Source organism: Diaphorina citri, unplaced genomic scaffold (assembly GCF_000475195.1).
Source record: "Diaphorina citri unplaced genomic scaffold, Diaci psyllid genome assembly version 1.1 scaffold230, whole genome shotgun sequence".
NCBI lineage: Eukaryota > Metazoa > Arthropoda > Insecta > Hemiptera > Psyllidae > Diaphorina > Diaphorina citri.
In genome coordinates this window covers 214992-231675 of record NW_007377667.1, presented here as the reverse complement: position 1 = coordinate 231675, position 16684 = coordinate 214992, and the positions used below count along the sequence as shown (strand labels likewise).

Sequence of the window (16684 nt, the reverse complement as noted above, 5' to 3'; positions counted from 1 at the left end):
AGTCAATAATCGATATTAAATAATTTTTATAGGTTTTAATTAGAACTGGCCCGATTTGAGAACCTTAATTCTCATAATACCTTGATAGTTCGGATGCTGGTATCAAGTGGCATGCCATTAAAGATTAAACCCTAGCATGCTATGCGTTTTCTCTTCTCTATGCCTTCTGAAATGTCAGTCTGGGATTTATTTTGATTTATTGCCAAAAATGTAGGAAAAAATCTCTTTAGTATGACATACAACAAACACATAATGGTAGCCTTCTAGGGTAACCTGTAGGGGCTCGAAGGACTAAAAAATAATTTAACCTAATTAAAAATTGTAATGCATGAAGAAATGCAGCTATCCACACTAGACACTAGATTGGAAATTAAATAAATTATACAAAAATGATTAAAAGAATCAAAACAACTCTAAACTATATCAGTGCCAATATATCAATAGTCAATAACTTATACATAGTTAAAGTCGTTGACACTAATGATATATTTCAAGAATTCAACAAGATCCAATATCCAAGTCCTAGTAGTCCCATATAGTCCAGCAAGATCACTTAGCATAGAGGACACAGGACAGTCAAGTACCCAAGGTTCATACCCTCGTGTCACACAGGTCAGGAAATTTTGTGTTTTTGGGCCCCATCAGGGTCCTTTATTCCTGAGTGAGTCCAAAGAATTTTGGTCACATACCGATCACTCTGGAAATTCTCTTCACCATCCTGTAGAAACCGTAACCACCCATTTGTTCCACTGTCTTTACGGAAAAATAAAACACAAAGTCGATGCAGTTTTCATGAATGAATTGCCCTTACGTAATGGTTAATTGACTGCTCAGACTCCTTCACAAGACTGCCAGTTTATGACGACCTTTGCCAGGATTGATCGAAAGTTCGTGCTTTTTAATGAGCCTAATTTATATCTAAACGTTTTCAGCTGTTTATATCTTGAGAATTGGCGGCCACAGTGTCTTTTCATCTCAAGGTAAGAGATAACTAGATAAAATAGGTACTTGAAGAAATAAGAACACAAAGATTCTGGACTACGCACAATTTATTGAAGCCTCAAATGCCATTCCCTCCGTAGTATCTGCCCCTGAGTATACCAGAATTATCACACAAAGATTCTGGACTACGCACAATTTATTGAAGCCTCAAATTCAAATGCCATTCCCTCCGTAGTATCTGCCCCTGAGTATACCAGAATTATAACTCAGTATTACCAGCTTATAACTCAAAGCAATATCACTCAGGTGACAAGTCTGAAATTCCTCCGATGAAGGTGAAAGCATTTTTTCTTTCCTACAAAAGAAAGACATTCCACTGGCGCACACAGTTACGCAAAGGATTTCAAACTCTGATAACACACACAACTGGATAAAGGGGGAATGCGCCGCAGGCCGTTTTTCGGAAAAACTTGATATTTAATTTTAACATTAATTTTTAATTTTTGACCGGGTGGCAAATTACATGACATTTCCAGGTTTTCACAATTAAATTTTCAATATTTTCCATGACTTTTTGGCCAATTTTCCGATTCCATGACTTTTCCAGGTTTTCCAGGTAGCGTATAAACCCTGTTCATAGTCCCAATTTTACATCCCTGAAAATATCACAAAACACACACAATATTACGATTATTACGGTTTCTGCCCGCTTGCCTTCGTTTCACTAGAAAGCTTTGAATCATCGTAAACTTATTCCAGGATTTCTGCTCCTAATCTATCACCGCCGCGCCGCAGTGGTACCTTTTCCTTCTCCCCAGTATATTATTCACTGGACTCCTCACTCTACTCAGTTAACATTCCTACACACTTCAGACAGTCTGCAGTGTGTACATTAATGTATTCAACAATATTAACGTATAATAAATGCTACCGGTTACAGGGTGTCCCATTGGTCTTCATAGCATCCAAGATCTTAACGATACTGTCTCACCCTGTAAAAAGAGGAGTTAAAATCTTGTTAGCCCTATTTAAATATTTGTCACAAATGCCGCTCTTCAGCACATAATAATCCTCGATAGATTTTATGACTAGACTTGGAAATCGAACTACCAACCTCTACATCTGAAAGTCCACCACGTTACCTCTGTCTCACCCTGTATTTCATAGCATGCTATTGTTATTTCCTCGCTCGCGTGATGCCTCATAATAATCCTCGATAGATTTTATGACTAGACTTGGAAATCGAACTACCAATCTCTACATCTGAAAGTCCACCACGTTACCTCTGTCTCACCCTGTATTTCATAGCATGCTATTGTTATTTCCTCGCTCGCGTGATGCCTATCCATTATCAAAATGAAATTAGCCGACCTGATGGGCGATTCACAGTCCGAATTAAGGAGTTTAAACAGACATAGTCTGATCACAGATAGGAGTTTAAGTAGGCGGAAAATTGCTCGAATCATCAAACTAAGCTCACTGACAGTTAACAATGACTCACTGAATCTGGACATAGCAGCATAATATCATATTATACAATAATCTAATCGTGTTAATGAATAGAATTTCTACACATTGTCGATTCAAAAAGAATAAAAAGTGAGCCTTTTCGCAAAGCAATGGGAAGAACTTGGAGGGAATAACAGCCATAACAATAATGGACTACTACTAACACAGGTTGAAAGTGGAAAATTTATATCACTTGTTGTTGTAATAAAAGGCCATAAAAGTTTATCAAATAGGTTCCAATTGAATTTAATCCCCATAAATTTCACATTAGATATTTTTCTACACAAGTGAGAATGCTAGGTCGAAGTGATAGATTCTGATCATAGAAAACAGGACATGATAGAGTCTCTGAGTGAATGTGAAAATAATTTCCAGACTTCTGAGAAGCTTGACACAAATGACACATATTTGGAAGATATTGAAAACTGAAAAATAAAACAATCTCTCTAATCATTCTAATGGTGATAGATTCTGATCATAGAAAACAGGACATGATAGAGTCTGAATGAATGTGAAAATAATTTCAAGACTTCTGAGAAGCTTGACACAAATGACACATATTTGGAAGATATTGAAAACTGAAAAATAAAACAATCTCTCTAATCATTCTAATGATCTAATCCTAAAAAATATCATCAACTTCGGAACTGAACTTATTTTTAAAAGGCCGAGCAATGCAGTCCTGATTTGCAGAAGGTAGAAATATTTTTGACTGCGATCTGTGATCCTTCTGAAATCATATGGTAGGTACTAGCTAGGTGCCATTCTACAATACGCCCTAAAAGTTCAACTAGTCTTGAGACAAGGAAGACGTAAAGAAAAACAGAAGACAAGGAAATAGGCACATATCCGAGCAGAAAGACGGTTACTGCCCACAAACAACAACACTGTTAACCCTGCTTGTGCGGAAAAAGACGTAAGACCGATTAGTATCCCATTTACATTAGTCTTCAAAATATCCAAAACTTTAACGAGACTGTCTCCCCTTGTAAAAAGAGGAGTTAAAATCCTGTTAGTCCTATTCAAATGTTTGTCAAAAATGCCGTTCCTCACTAGTTCCACTACGACGAATTTGTTTGACTAGACTTGTTCTCGAACCACCAAACTCCAAATCCGAAATCTACCACGTGAACCGCTACTCTATACCACCCTGTATTTCCTAGCATGCTATTGTTATTTCCTCGCTCGCGTGATGCCTATCCATTATCAAAATGAAATTAGCCGACCTGATGGGCGATTCACAGTCCGAATTAAGGAGTTTCAACAGACATCGTCTGATCACAGATAGGAGTTTAAGTAGGCGGAAAATTGCTCGAATCATCAAACTAAGCTCACTGACAGTTAACATTTACTCACAGCTGAATCTGGACATAGCATAATATCTATGTACATACTTACCGAAATTGGTCATAACTTAGGTATCTAACGCCCTAATATGTTTTTCTTGGGAACTACTCGTACACCGGACATTTACCTATAACAGAGAGACGAAAGAAGTTGGATTAATTTCTGTGAACATGATTTACAAGTTTTGGACTGTCAGAAAGGCTGTGGTTGTACGACTCGATTTGATTCGGACATGTAATCGCAACGCTACCTCTACTTACGATAAGCTTGGGAGAAAACATTGTATATACTTGAAGTTTACAGCCTTTAACCATTTGACGAGTTTACAAGTACACACAGCACTTACTATTCCAGAACACCTGTTCTAAAGTCCTCCAAGATCTACAAAATCTAATGGAAAATAAAACGTAATAATAGTCAGGTTCCGACATATACAAAATAAATAAATGAAGGTGTTGAAAGTAAGCACCACTATCAGATATTAATACCATGTTTCCGCGAGATCTTGAGGCTGTCATGATTCAGTGGTTTGAACAGCTGTTCCCTATTGATGAAGAGATTTTAAAAAGCTGTTGATATTACTTTGGACCTTGTACTTACTCTACTAAGGAATAGGTAGATTCGTAAAAGTTTTGGACCTTGTACTCTAACAAGGAATAGATAGATTCGGAAAAGCTTAACACATCCTTTAGGGCTGTTTGTCCCTACACCTAAGCCCCTGAATGGGCTTTTTGTGCACGTAGGAATAGGTAAGTAAATATTGTAAAATATTTTGTTTCAAATAAACCCTGATACCTACTAATGAAACTGAACTATTGAAGGTTGAAGGATAATCTACTCCTCACACTCAATGAATTAGTGGATGTGCCATTTGTCTAAGAAGAATAGTGGATGAACCACTTCTGTCAGACAAAAAAAATTCACTTCTCTAAGAGCATATTTGCCGATTGGATATTTTTCCCATGCAAGATTACATGCACTATATTAAGTTGTTCAATTTTCAACCACCTGTTTGGGCGTAAAATGTACCTTTCAAGTTAGAAACAATTCACTTCTCTAAGAGCAAATTTGCCGATTGGATATTTTTCCCATGCAACATTACATGCACTATAAGTTGTTCAATTTTCAACCACCTGTTTGGGCGTAAAATGTACCTTTCAAGTTAGAAACTAGAGAACCAAGCTTGTTTCGAACTTTCGACTAATCGACTGATGGTTTCTAAACGTCAAAAACAAAAGTCTGAACATGAACTTTCTAAACTGAAAATTGAATGACTTCACTTCTCTAAGAGCATATTTGCCGATTGGATATTTTTCCCATGCAACATTACATGCACTATAATTTGTTGAATTTTCAACCACCTGTTTGGGCGTAAAATGTACCTTTCAAGTTAGAAACTAGAGAACCAGGCTTGATTCGAACTTTCGACTAATCGACTGATGGTTTCTAAACGTCAAAAACAAAAGTCTGAACATGAACTTTCTAAACTGAAAATTGAATGACAGACAAATAAACTCTTGCACCCGTATTAAATTTATGATGCAGTCGGAAAGAGTTTATGGTACACGATGGAAAAGAAATCAATTTTGATTAAAAAAAAAAACTTAATTAAGCAAAATTCTTAAAGTGGTCAGCAGAAATTCAATAACCATCTCCCAGGTAGGTAGGGAACTACACTGAAGGCGATCAATTAATTGTAACTTGCATTCATCTTGCCTGAGGTAAAAATCTGGTGGCAATATCATGCTGGCAGCAAGTAGCATATATTGGCTTTTGTAGATTCCTTAAACTTAAAACTCCTTACGTCGCCAAAGTATCCAAACAAACTGCTTCTCAAGATCAGCAGGATTTAAAGATGCACCGAAATTCTGAGTTGGTTCCAAGACAGTTATTATAACATGGAAATTTTAAGTCTTCATAAGAGGGTTATATCTGATGGTTTTAAGAAAGAGTACCGTTCGTCTTCTACCATGATTCTCTAGTTTAACTAGACAAGGAATCATGTTAATACGCTTGTCCACTCCGAGTTGGTTCCAAGACGGTTATTATAACATGGAAATTTTAAGTCTTCATAAGAGGGTTATCTTATGGTTTTAAGAAAGAGTACCGTTCGTCTTCTACCATGATTCTCTAGTTTAACTAGACAAGGAATCATGTTAATACGCTTGTCCACTCGGTTATTATAACATGGAAATTTTAAGTCTTCATAAGAGGGTTATCTGATGGTTTTAAGAAAGAGAACCGTTCGTCTTCTACCATGATTCTCTAGTTTAACTAGACAAGGAATCATGTTAATACGCTTGTCCACTCTTGTGGAACAAATAAAGGTGGGATTTTTAGGCGTTTTAATAAAAACAGTAGACTTGCCTTTTTACTACTAAAGAACACTAAGAACAACCTTGCTCAGAACTGTGAGCTTATATTCATAAAAAACTTTTTTCCTATCTGAGCAGTGCAAGATTACATGTATAATCCATTTTGCTCTAAGTTCATGATGAAGTAGTTAGCGCTGTAATAAAAGTGAACTTTTTTGATTTATAGAGAGGCCTAAGTCCCATTGCCTTGTCTTCAATAGGCCTAATTATTATCAAACTTAAATCTGGGACTTTTTTTGATTTATAGAGAGGCCTAAGTCCCATTGCCTTGTCTTCAATAGGCCTAATTATTATCAAACTTAAATCTGGGTGTGGCACACCTTCCAATTTTGTTTATATTAGAAAGTATTCACTTGTCTGTGTGTTAATTAATGCAATCTGCTTTCGCTTTCAGTCAATAATCGATATTAAATAATTTTTATAGGTTTTAATTAGACAAATCTGGGTGTGGCACTCCTTCCAATTTTGTTTATATTAGAAAGTGTTCACTTGTCTGTGTGTTAATTAATGCAATCTGCTTTCGCTTTCAGTCAATAATCGATATTAAATAATTTTTATAGGTTTTAATTAGAACTGGCCCGATTAGAGAACCTTAATTCTCATAATACCTTGATAGTTTGGATGCTGGTATCAAGTGGCATGCCATTAAACCCTACCATGCTATGCGTTTTCTCTTCTCTATGCCTTCTGAAACGTCAGTCTGGGATTTATTTTGATTTATTGCCAAAAATGTAGGAAAAAATCTCTTTAGTAGGTATGACATACTGACATACAACAAACACATAATACTAGCCTTCTAGGGTAACCTGTAGGGGCTCGAAGGACTAAAAAATAATTTAACCTAATTAAAAATTGTAATGCATGAAGAAATCTATGCAGCTATCCACACTAGACACTAGATTGGAAATTAAATAAATTATACAAAAATGATTAAAAAGAATTAAAACAACTCTAAACTATATCCGTATTATCCGTGCCAATATATCAATAGTCAATAACTTATACATAGTTAAAGTCGTTGACACTAATGATATATTTCAAGAATTCAACAAGATCCAATATCCAAGTCCTAATAGTCAGTCCCATATAGTCCAGCAAGATCACTTAGCATAGAGGACACAGGACAGTCAAGTACCCAAGGTTCATACCCTCGTGTCACACAGGTCAGATATGTGTCATCATGAAGTTGGAACTTTTAATGGAAAGTTTTTAATGATGGCACAGCAGAAATAGAAAGCGTGGGGGCGTCTCGAATCAATTATTACCTTGTAATCACTGATATGCACCTACTTGATGAAGAAAAGAATGTAACTTTACTAACTACCTATTCATTTGGTGTCTTCTTCATTACATCTTATGGAATCTCCTACGTGAAACGGCTTTTGTAAGAAGCTTGTTGATTACAAAACGTTTTTTTGCAAGTTAAATGGTCAATTATAGGGACATTCAGACGCTAGATGCAAAAATAGCATTTTTCCTAAGACACACTCTAGTCGATACCAATTTTCCTATACGATATCCTAAGAAATTCAGTTAGTACTGAATTTTGAAAAGGTTCTGCATCCAAAGATGAAGTATACTCGCAATATCCAAGTCCTAATAGTCAGTCCCATATAGTCCAGCAAGATCACTTAGCATAGAGGACACAGGACAGTCAAGTACCCAAGGTTCATACCCTCGTGTCACACAGGTCAGATATGTGTCATCATGAAGTTGGAACTTTTAATGGAAAGTTTTTAATGATGGCACAGCAGAAATAGAAAGCGTGGGGGCGTCTCGAATCAATTATTACCTTGTAATCACTGATATGCACCTACTTGATGAAGAAAAGAATGTAACTTTACTAACTACCTATTCATTTGGTGTCTTCTTCATTACATCTTATGGAATCTCCTACGTGAAACGGCTTTTGTAAGAAATAAGAAGCTTGTTGATTACAAAACGTTTTTTGCAAGTTAAATGGTCAATTATAGGGACATTCAGACGCTAGATGCAAAAATAGCATTTTTCCTAAGATACACTCTAGAGTACTCTAGACGATACCAATTTTCCTATACGATATCCTAAGAAATTCAGTTAGTACTGAATTTTGAAATGGTTCTGCATCCAAAGATGAAGTGTACTCGTAAGTTCGAAGTGTTTCGATTTCTCAGAAGACCGCGATCCGTCAGTGTTTGTTTTAAAGTTATGTCCCGGCTTTGTTCATAGGAGGAAAGTATAGCTTGTTAAATGACTAGAGTCCACGAAGCTACTAAGTATAATCTGACTACATTACCTAAAATAGTCATTTATCTTCGGTCCTGTCAGGTTTATAGCGATGTGAGATCGAATTAACCAATACTCGTAAGTTCGAAGTGTTTCAATTTCTCAGAAGACCGCGATGCTTCAGTGTTTGTTTTAAAATTACTGGAAGTTATGTCCCGGCTTTGTTCATAGGAGGAGAGTACAGCTTGTTAAGTGACTAGAGTCCACGGAGGTACTAAGTATAATCTGACTACATTACCTAAAATAGTCATTTATCTTCGGTCCTGTCAGGTTTATAGCGATGTGAGATCGAATTAACCACGACAGAGGTTTCAATACATAGAACCCGGTGCAAGTAATTAAAATATTAAAACACTTGTCTTTCTTGTAGACCTGTTCGTTTAATCAGTTGGTTTACATAATATGGGCTTAACATGGATGTTTATAATAACTTTATTATTTACATCCTCTTTAATCCTGTTCCTGGCATTGCCTAGAATGAGAAAAGTTCAAACAAAGCTTCCCAAAGAAAGTCTACCCTATTTACATTTAGTTATTTACTGAGGGTTTTATAATCCCATGTAGGTATTATAATATAACTTGGGCTCTTCAACTTAAATATTGATCCATAAGAGAGGTCTACTGTCATCTAAAGACAAAATTTTGTCTGGTAACTGGTTAGGCGTTAGAGTATTAGAGTATTATTACGAGCATGATCACGGGTAACCATCACTATCTGTAAAGTGTCCAACTAAATAATTCCTCATTTTTCCATTGAGTCATACATCCAGTTATTACCAGCATCACTTCTTGCAATAAAATGACCCCATAACATCGAGGAAATATTATACAATAATCTAAACGTGTTAATGAATAGAATTTCTACACATTGTCGATTCAAATAGAATAAAAAGTGAGCCTTTTCGCAAAGCAATGGGAAGAACTTGGAGGGAATAACAGCCATAACAAATGGACTACTCTACTAACACAGGTTGAAAGTGGAAAATTTATATCACTTGTTGTTGTAATAAAAGGCCATAAAAGTTTATCAAATAGGTTCCAATTGAATTTAATCCCCATAAATTTCACATTAGATATTTTTCTACACAAGTGATAATATCTAGGTACAAGGTACATACTTACCGAAATTGGTCATAACTTATCTAACGCCCTAATATGTTTTTCTTGGGAACTACTCGTACACCGGACATTTACCTGTAACAGAGAGACAAAAGAAGTTGGATTAATTTCTGTGAACATGATTTACAAGTTTTGGACTGTCAGAAAGGCTGTGGTTGTACGACTCGATTTGATTCGGACAATATCTAGGTACATACTTACCGAAATTGGTCATACTCGTAACTTATCTAACGCCCTAATATGTTTTTCTTGGGAACTTCGTACACCGGACTTTTACCTGTAACAGAGAGACAAAAGAAGTTGTATTAATTTCTGTGAACATGATTTACAAGTTTTGGACTGTCAGAAAGTTAGAGGCATAAAACCAAAAGGTTTCTTCAGGAATTTTCAACACTGACGAAATTTGGACACTATCCTCAATAGTTTTTGATTCGAAAGATTGGTTTGACTATTAGGGCTGTGGTTGTACGACTCTATTTGATTCGGACATGTAATCGCAACGCTACCTCTACTTACGATAAGCTTGGGAGAAAACATTGTACTTGAAGTTTACAGCCTTTAACCATTATTAGACAGACTTGTTTCATAATTTCTAAAGTAAAAACTCGTTTGAATCAATTTGCGATTGAAATCTGAATGAATATACGAGTAAAATTACAACCAAGGTCTACACACAGGGTTTCATTCATGCGTTTGTAAAATAAATATTAAAACGAGATTCGAACATTGTCTGCGTTTCCATTCATATAAATTTACAACTTGTAGTTTGCTACGTCTGTTGTGTCTCCGCCCAGGAAATCAAAACGATTAGGATTAGTTTTCGCTCTATTAGAAGCCAGGGAGCAGGGAACTCTTTCACTACTACAGACGAAATTTCATCTGGTGTATCATTTGATACCTGATGTAGCGAGGTAAAGTGTATTTACACACTGTAGCTACAATAACCATATTTTTCTCAACTATTGATGTTAGTTTTCAATTAATCTAATTCAGAGTATGTATTAGAATTGGAAAACTTTTTGTACATGTATTCATTCTGTGTCCCTGACATTGAGGTTGTTCTCGACTCCATATCCTTCATTGTGTTTGTGGTTTTCAACATACGAGTACACAACGAGGTGGATTCATTATTCTGGACCACCCCGTAAAATTACAAACATGATGCTTCTGGACCACTCCATATATTACATACAAACATGATGCTTGTCATATCTTTTGTTCCTGAACCGATAAGTATCCTCAAAATACATGGGCCTGGAGGAAGTGAAGGGAGATTTTTACAAAGTACCTTTCCAGTGAGTTTTTTAGCCAGGGTATAATTTATCGGCTCACTGATCCCGATTTATTACCCGACAAATCAGACAGCCCATCCGTTCCTCATAACTCTCTCATAATTGGAACCTTTATATTTTCGCTGCCTTTCGGATGGTGTTTGTTTTAAATTGACCATTAATGATTTTGTGGAGTGTCCTTAACCCTCTAATACCGGAAGCCTGGATCTCCTGTGATGAAAACATGTGATCAGGCTCTTTAGAACTGACATCAGCTTTTCAAATGTGATAACAGAGTAACCTAAGGTATATTTTCCTTTCTGAAAACTGACAGTGACCACTGGAAACTGAATTAATCAAAAGATCAGTGGTCAATTTTCCGGTGCCGGTGGTCGGTCTCCCAAAATGCACCTCTTCAAATTAATACTAGTACTGTTCAAACAACAAGGAAGACGTAAAGAAAAACAGAAGACAAGGAGGTAGGTACATATCCGAGCAGAAAGACGGTTACTGCCCACAAACAACAACACTGTTAACCCTGCTTGTGCGGAAAAAGACGTAAGACCGATTAGTAATACTGTTTGACATAATGTTAAAATACAATTACATATTACAGTTCTTTTGGCGTCATATTGTTGTCCGATCAAAGCACTCAAGCGTAATGAACCAAGCAAGAACTTTGGATATTATCAAGATTTACTCAAGTTCCTTCTATTAGTTACTTATGAATAGTGTTTTCTCATATCTTTGATTTTTATTTTTTGCTAGATAACCAGGTAAAATGCTATAGCTGTGCCACACTTCAAAGAAATTCGAAACTTGAGCAAGATTATTGTCATATAGTTCTGAAGACATTTTTGTTTCAAGACCAGTCGTTGGACGTGATTAATCATCGATTGTGATCTCTTGATTACAAATAAAACTGTAAGGTATATTGATCATAGTCATGCTTGTCGTTAATGTTTGTTATCCTCCAGCTTCTTGCATAGGACACACTGGGCTCGTTTTATGCACGGTTATTGAGTGTTAAGAAAGAAATTAGTTTACCAAATGCATAAAGAAGAACTGAATAGATTGCCTCTTAGGCTGGTTGGCCATCAAGTGTTTTTTAATTAACCGAAATTAATGAGAAGTTTTGGGTTCTGTTATAGTTGGGAACGCTTTGGCCCTGGCAAGCCGCTCTGTAGGGAGCCTGAGCCTAGTGTTTTAAGTGATTTACTGATGCCACACCAAATAAAACGCATTTAATTTCTCTATCCTCCGTAGGCAATATTCAGAATGGTGTTTATGAGAAAATATAGTGTTAAACTGAAGATGTTCAAACATCAGATACAATTAAAATTAGCTCCTATTAATATTATTCCTGGTGAATACATAATGCACAGTGTAGAAAAGAGATGGGCTTTTTAAGTACATTTTGACGATTCGAACTATTTCCTTCTCAACTTGGCATATAGTTATGGGATTCAATAAAATCTTGATTCAAAATTTTATTTGCTGTCTGACTTCCTTGCATTTAAAACAACTGTTCATAAGGAAACATTCATAAAATGAGTTATAGGCACTCAAGATTCACATGGAAAAGGAAATAAATCAGAAATGAAATCAATAATGATGAAAAGACAAATATAAACTTCAATATCATCTGATTGTTCTTACCATCGTTGGGGTTCCTCCAACAAAAAAGTTCTTGGGCTGACGAAGCAGGACAGACTGTACCATCAGCTAACTACCACACATACCACTTAGTAGGTCTAATATTCACAAGAAACACTTCATATTACAACTATTTAATCACCCCGAATCAAAATAGATACATACTAAACATCCAATGTTTACGACTCCCATCCATAGACCGAAGAGTGATTTCGATTTCAGTTTATGACTTTTCAAGCACTTCTCAGAACTATAAACATAGATACAAAGGAATGCCATTAACCAGGTCCTGCATAACAAGGATTCTGCACGGGCCCAGAAGTGAACCAATTAGGTATATGTTAGAAAAACATTACAAAACCAATAAAGTTGAAATACGACAGATGATATTGGCATAATCAGCCTTTAAGACGAGTGTGCCAAGCAACAAATGCATGGAATGATGAAGGCCTATACGGCAATATCAAAAGTGTCAATTCTCCATTTTCTGAATCAAAAGCAAATACACATCAAGCTGGGAGTTCTGAAAAGAGACGAGAAGCCTATTATCTCACTGTAAATACCTTCTCTCGCAGATCCCCTTGTTGGGATAAACGATAAATATTTATCCGCTGAGAACTTTGCGAAGATACGAGATGTGACAAATTTGGCCATGGCAAGACAAGAATCAGGTTTGTCTATGAATAGAACGTGACTTTGTACAGACGGCTGTTCGCCTAATTGAAGAGACACCCGGGATAACAAGTCGCATCACAATATCACATGTATTATGTATGTCCTTTGACTTCTCAATTTATGACTCCATCATTCATCACAACACAAATATGATGCGGCGGCTACACATGAGAGTACTAGTGATTGATCCGGAGGTACACGGTGTACCAGAATGCTGAGAACATACCTCGGAAATACACTCTTTGAGCTGAGAAAGGATTTACCGCAAGGTGTACCATAAACCATAAAGCTAAGAATATACCTAGTTCAGAAACACACTCTTAGAGCTGAGAAAGAAATAAAGGATTTACCAAATGTAATTTTATATGTATTATGTAGTGATCGTATTGGATTGAAAGGTTTAGGTTAGCGAAGAAAAGAATAGAAATGTGACTCTGCCATGGAAATTGCTCGTCATAGAATAAAGCTGAGACGTACCTCGGAAATACACTCTTTGAGCTGAGAAAGGATTTACCGCAAGGTGTACAATAAAGCTGAGAATATACCTAGTTTAGAAACACACTCTTAGAGCTGAGAAAGAAATAAAGGATTTACCCAAATGTAATTTTATATGTAGTGATCGTATTGGATTGAAAGGTTTAGGTTAGCGAAGAAAAGAATAGAAATGTGACTTACTCTGCCATGGAAATTGCTCGTCATAGGAAGTCTGAGCTCTCTAAGTTTCTACTCAGTGCATTATACAGGGGAATGTTCTCAAAAGCAATATGTATATCCGAAGGAATTGTCCCTGGTTCCAATCAAAGCACATCCTTAAATAGTAACAATCCTTGGGGATTACTAAATCAGTGAATCCCCATGTTGCAGAACACATGACACCTCGTATTCCATTTGACAGTGATGAACGAGTTTTAACTAAAAGTTTCCAAATCCCAATCAAAGCACATCCTTGAATAGTAACAATCCTTGGGGATTACTGAATCAGTGAATCCCCATGTTGCAGAACACATGACACCTCGTATTCCATTTGACAGTGATGAACGAGTTTTAACTAAAAGTTTCCAAATCAATCCATTCAATCGATCATCAATCCTATGACTGGAAATTTCACTATTTGGATTTAAATTTCAAAATTTCTATTGTCCTCACCAAGCGCTCTCTGATCTAGGCGATGAGATTCTTCCCATACATGGGGCTTCATAACAAGATCGTCTTCAACCTCTAATAGAAAGTGAATCTGCTGCTCTGACGACAGGGTGGACACTGGACGGCCAACAACTTCCTCATTTAGATTTTCATGCTCTACAGATAGCTTTAATTGGTGAACCAATTATTACAAAACGACTTGTCAGCTTCTTATCGTATCAATAGGATCCTTATCTCTCGATCTGATTGTGTCTAATTAGGAATCCGGCAGCGCCATGTAGAAACACTTTCTTATGCCATACATTACGACGGTGCTTGTTTGCTATCTGTAGGTACTGATAACTAGAATCAATTACTGCATTGAACGTATTTAGCATTTGCATAAATTGTGAATCACACAAAGTCATTTGTGAGATCGGAACCAATCAAGTAAAAGGAGTGCAGCGGTAGTTCAGATTTAATTCAGATCTATTGGGGCATTTAGAGGATTACTTATTAAATTTGGATGGTGTAGCCGAACGAGTCCTTTGTCTCCTCTATCAACGTGGTTCATCCTCTCAGTTCGAGAAATGAATTCTTAAACATGTATGTCGATGCACTGTAAAAGAAATGTTCCGTTCGTGCTAAGTCCTCAAGAGCTTCCACAAATGTGCCCACATCCATCTTTACAGGAACTGGAAACTCTTTGTCTCCTCTATTAACGTGGTTCATCCTCTCAGTTCGAGAAATGAATTCTTAAACATGTACGTCGATGCCTCTAGCACTGTAAAAGAAATGTTCCGTTCGTGCTAAGTCCTCAAGAGCTTCCACAAATGTGCCCACATCCATCTTTACAGGAACTGGAAACTTGAGTCTTAGCAATAGACATTCAATCGTCACCGATGCATGCTTCATGCAGAACCCCAGAATGGTCAGTACACGATACAAAACGCACACAACATTAATTAATCAGCAGTTTTACATGATGTAGTACAGGAGATAAGTCTTCCGATATCAGATATCCAATGGTAAGGCTAGTAACATGTTCAATGTTCACGTAGGTATAAGTACAATATACACCACAGTGCGGATATCTGGCACGCTTCAGGCCAAAGATATATCAATAAGATACCAAGAGTCCAAAACAATCTTCAGTTACCTCTCTGCAAATTCTTATGAAATGTTGCAGCAGAAGAAACACAAATAGGTGTTTACATTTTTGATCTGCGCAAGTAAAAGCACCAGTTGAGCGTTGATTTATTTCAAATTGCTACCTGAATGAGTATCATTTCATATTACACATACCAATATTGAACAAGGGCAACTTTTTTGTCTCCTCTATTAACGTGGTTCATCCTCTCAGTTCGAGAAATGAATTCTAAAACATGTATGTCGATGCCTCTAGCACTGTAAAAGAAATGTTCCGTTCGTGCTAAGTCCTCAAGAGCCTCCACAAATGTACCCACATCCATGTTTACAGGAACTGGAAACTTGAGTCTTAGCAATAGACATTCAATCGTCACCAATGCATGCTTCATGCAGAACCCCAGAATAGTCAGTACACGATACAAAACGCACACAACATTAATTAATCAGCAGTTTTACATGATGTAGTACAGGAGATAAGTCTTCCGATATCAGATATCCAATGGTAAGGCTAGTAACATGTTCAATGTTCACGTAGGTATAAGTACAATATACACCACAGTGCGGATATCTGGCACGCTTCAGGCCAAAGATACATCAATAAGATACCAAGAGTCCAAAACAGTCTTCAGTTACCTCTCTGCAAGTTCTTATGAAATGTTGCAGCAAAAAAACACAAAGTGGAGTTTACATTTTTGATCTGCGCAAGTAAAAGCGCCAGTTGAGCGTTGATTTATTTCAAATTGCTACCTGAATGAGTATCATTTCATATTACACATACCAATATTGAACAGGGGCAACTTGTACCACTACAATCGTATTAGATGAGCCAAATAATCCAAATATTAGTATTGAGGGTTGAATTGTTCGATAGATCGCACTCAAACGTAGTAGATTAGAAGAAAAGTTTTTCTGTCAGTGTGTCTAGGTTTACTGGAATGTAACCTTTAGCAAACTAGTAGGTACAACTTTCATTACAAGATTCAGAAGATGGTTCAGTTGTTAGACCAAACAGACAGATAAGAACCGGGCAAGGAGTACTTGAAAACAATAATGTAACATAATTGCAGTTCACAAGATTACCACTGCAGTTTATGAGCTGTAAAGCCGAATGCAAAGAGGGCAACTTGTACCACTACAATCGTATTGGATGAGCCAAATAATCCAAATATTAGTATTGAGGGTCGGATTGTTCGATAGATCGCACTCAAACGTTGTAGATTAGAAGAAAAGTTTTTCTGTCAGTGTGTCTAGGTT

The 16684-nt window shown here is 36.6% G+C and overlaps 1 protein-coding gene across 1 annotated transcript in view; it reads right to left on the bottom strand.

The window, feature by feature from the left end:
- Positions 1 to 1380: 1380 nt before the first annotated feature.
- Positions 1381 to 16684, bottom strand: part of LOC113466223 (dentin sialophosphoprotein-like) — a 205872-nt gene continuing 190568 nt past the window's right edge. The window contains exon 8 of the mRNA XM_026821428.1: positions 1381 to 1934. Within this exon, the coding sequence (XP_026677229.1) occupies positions 1899 to 1934 (36 nt within the window). The 3' untranslated portion in view covers positions 1381 to 1898. The remainder of the gene's footprint in view (positions 1935 to 16684) is intronic.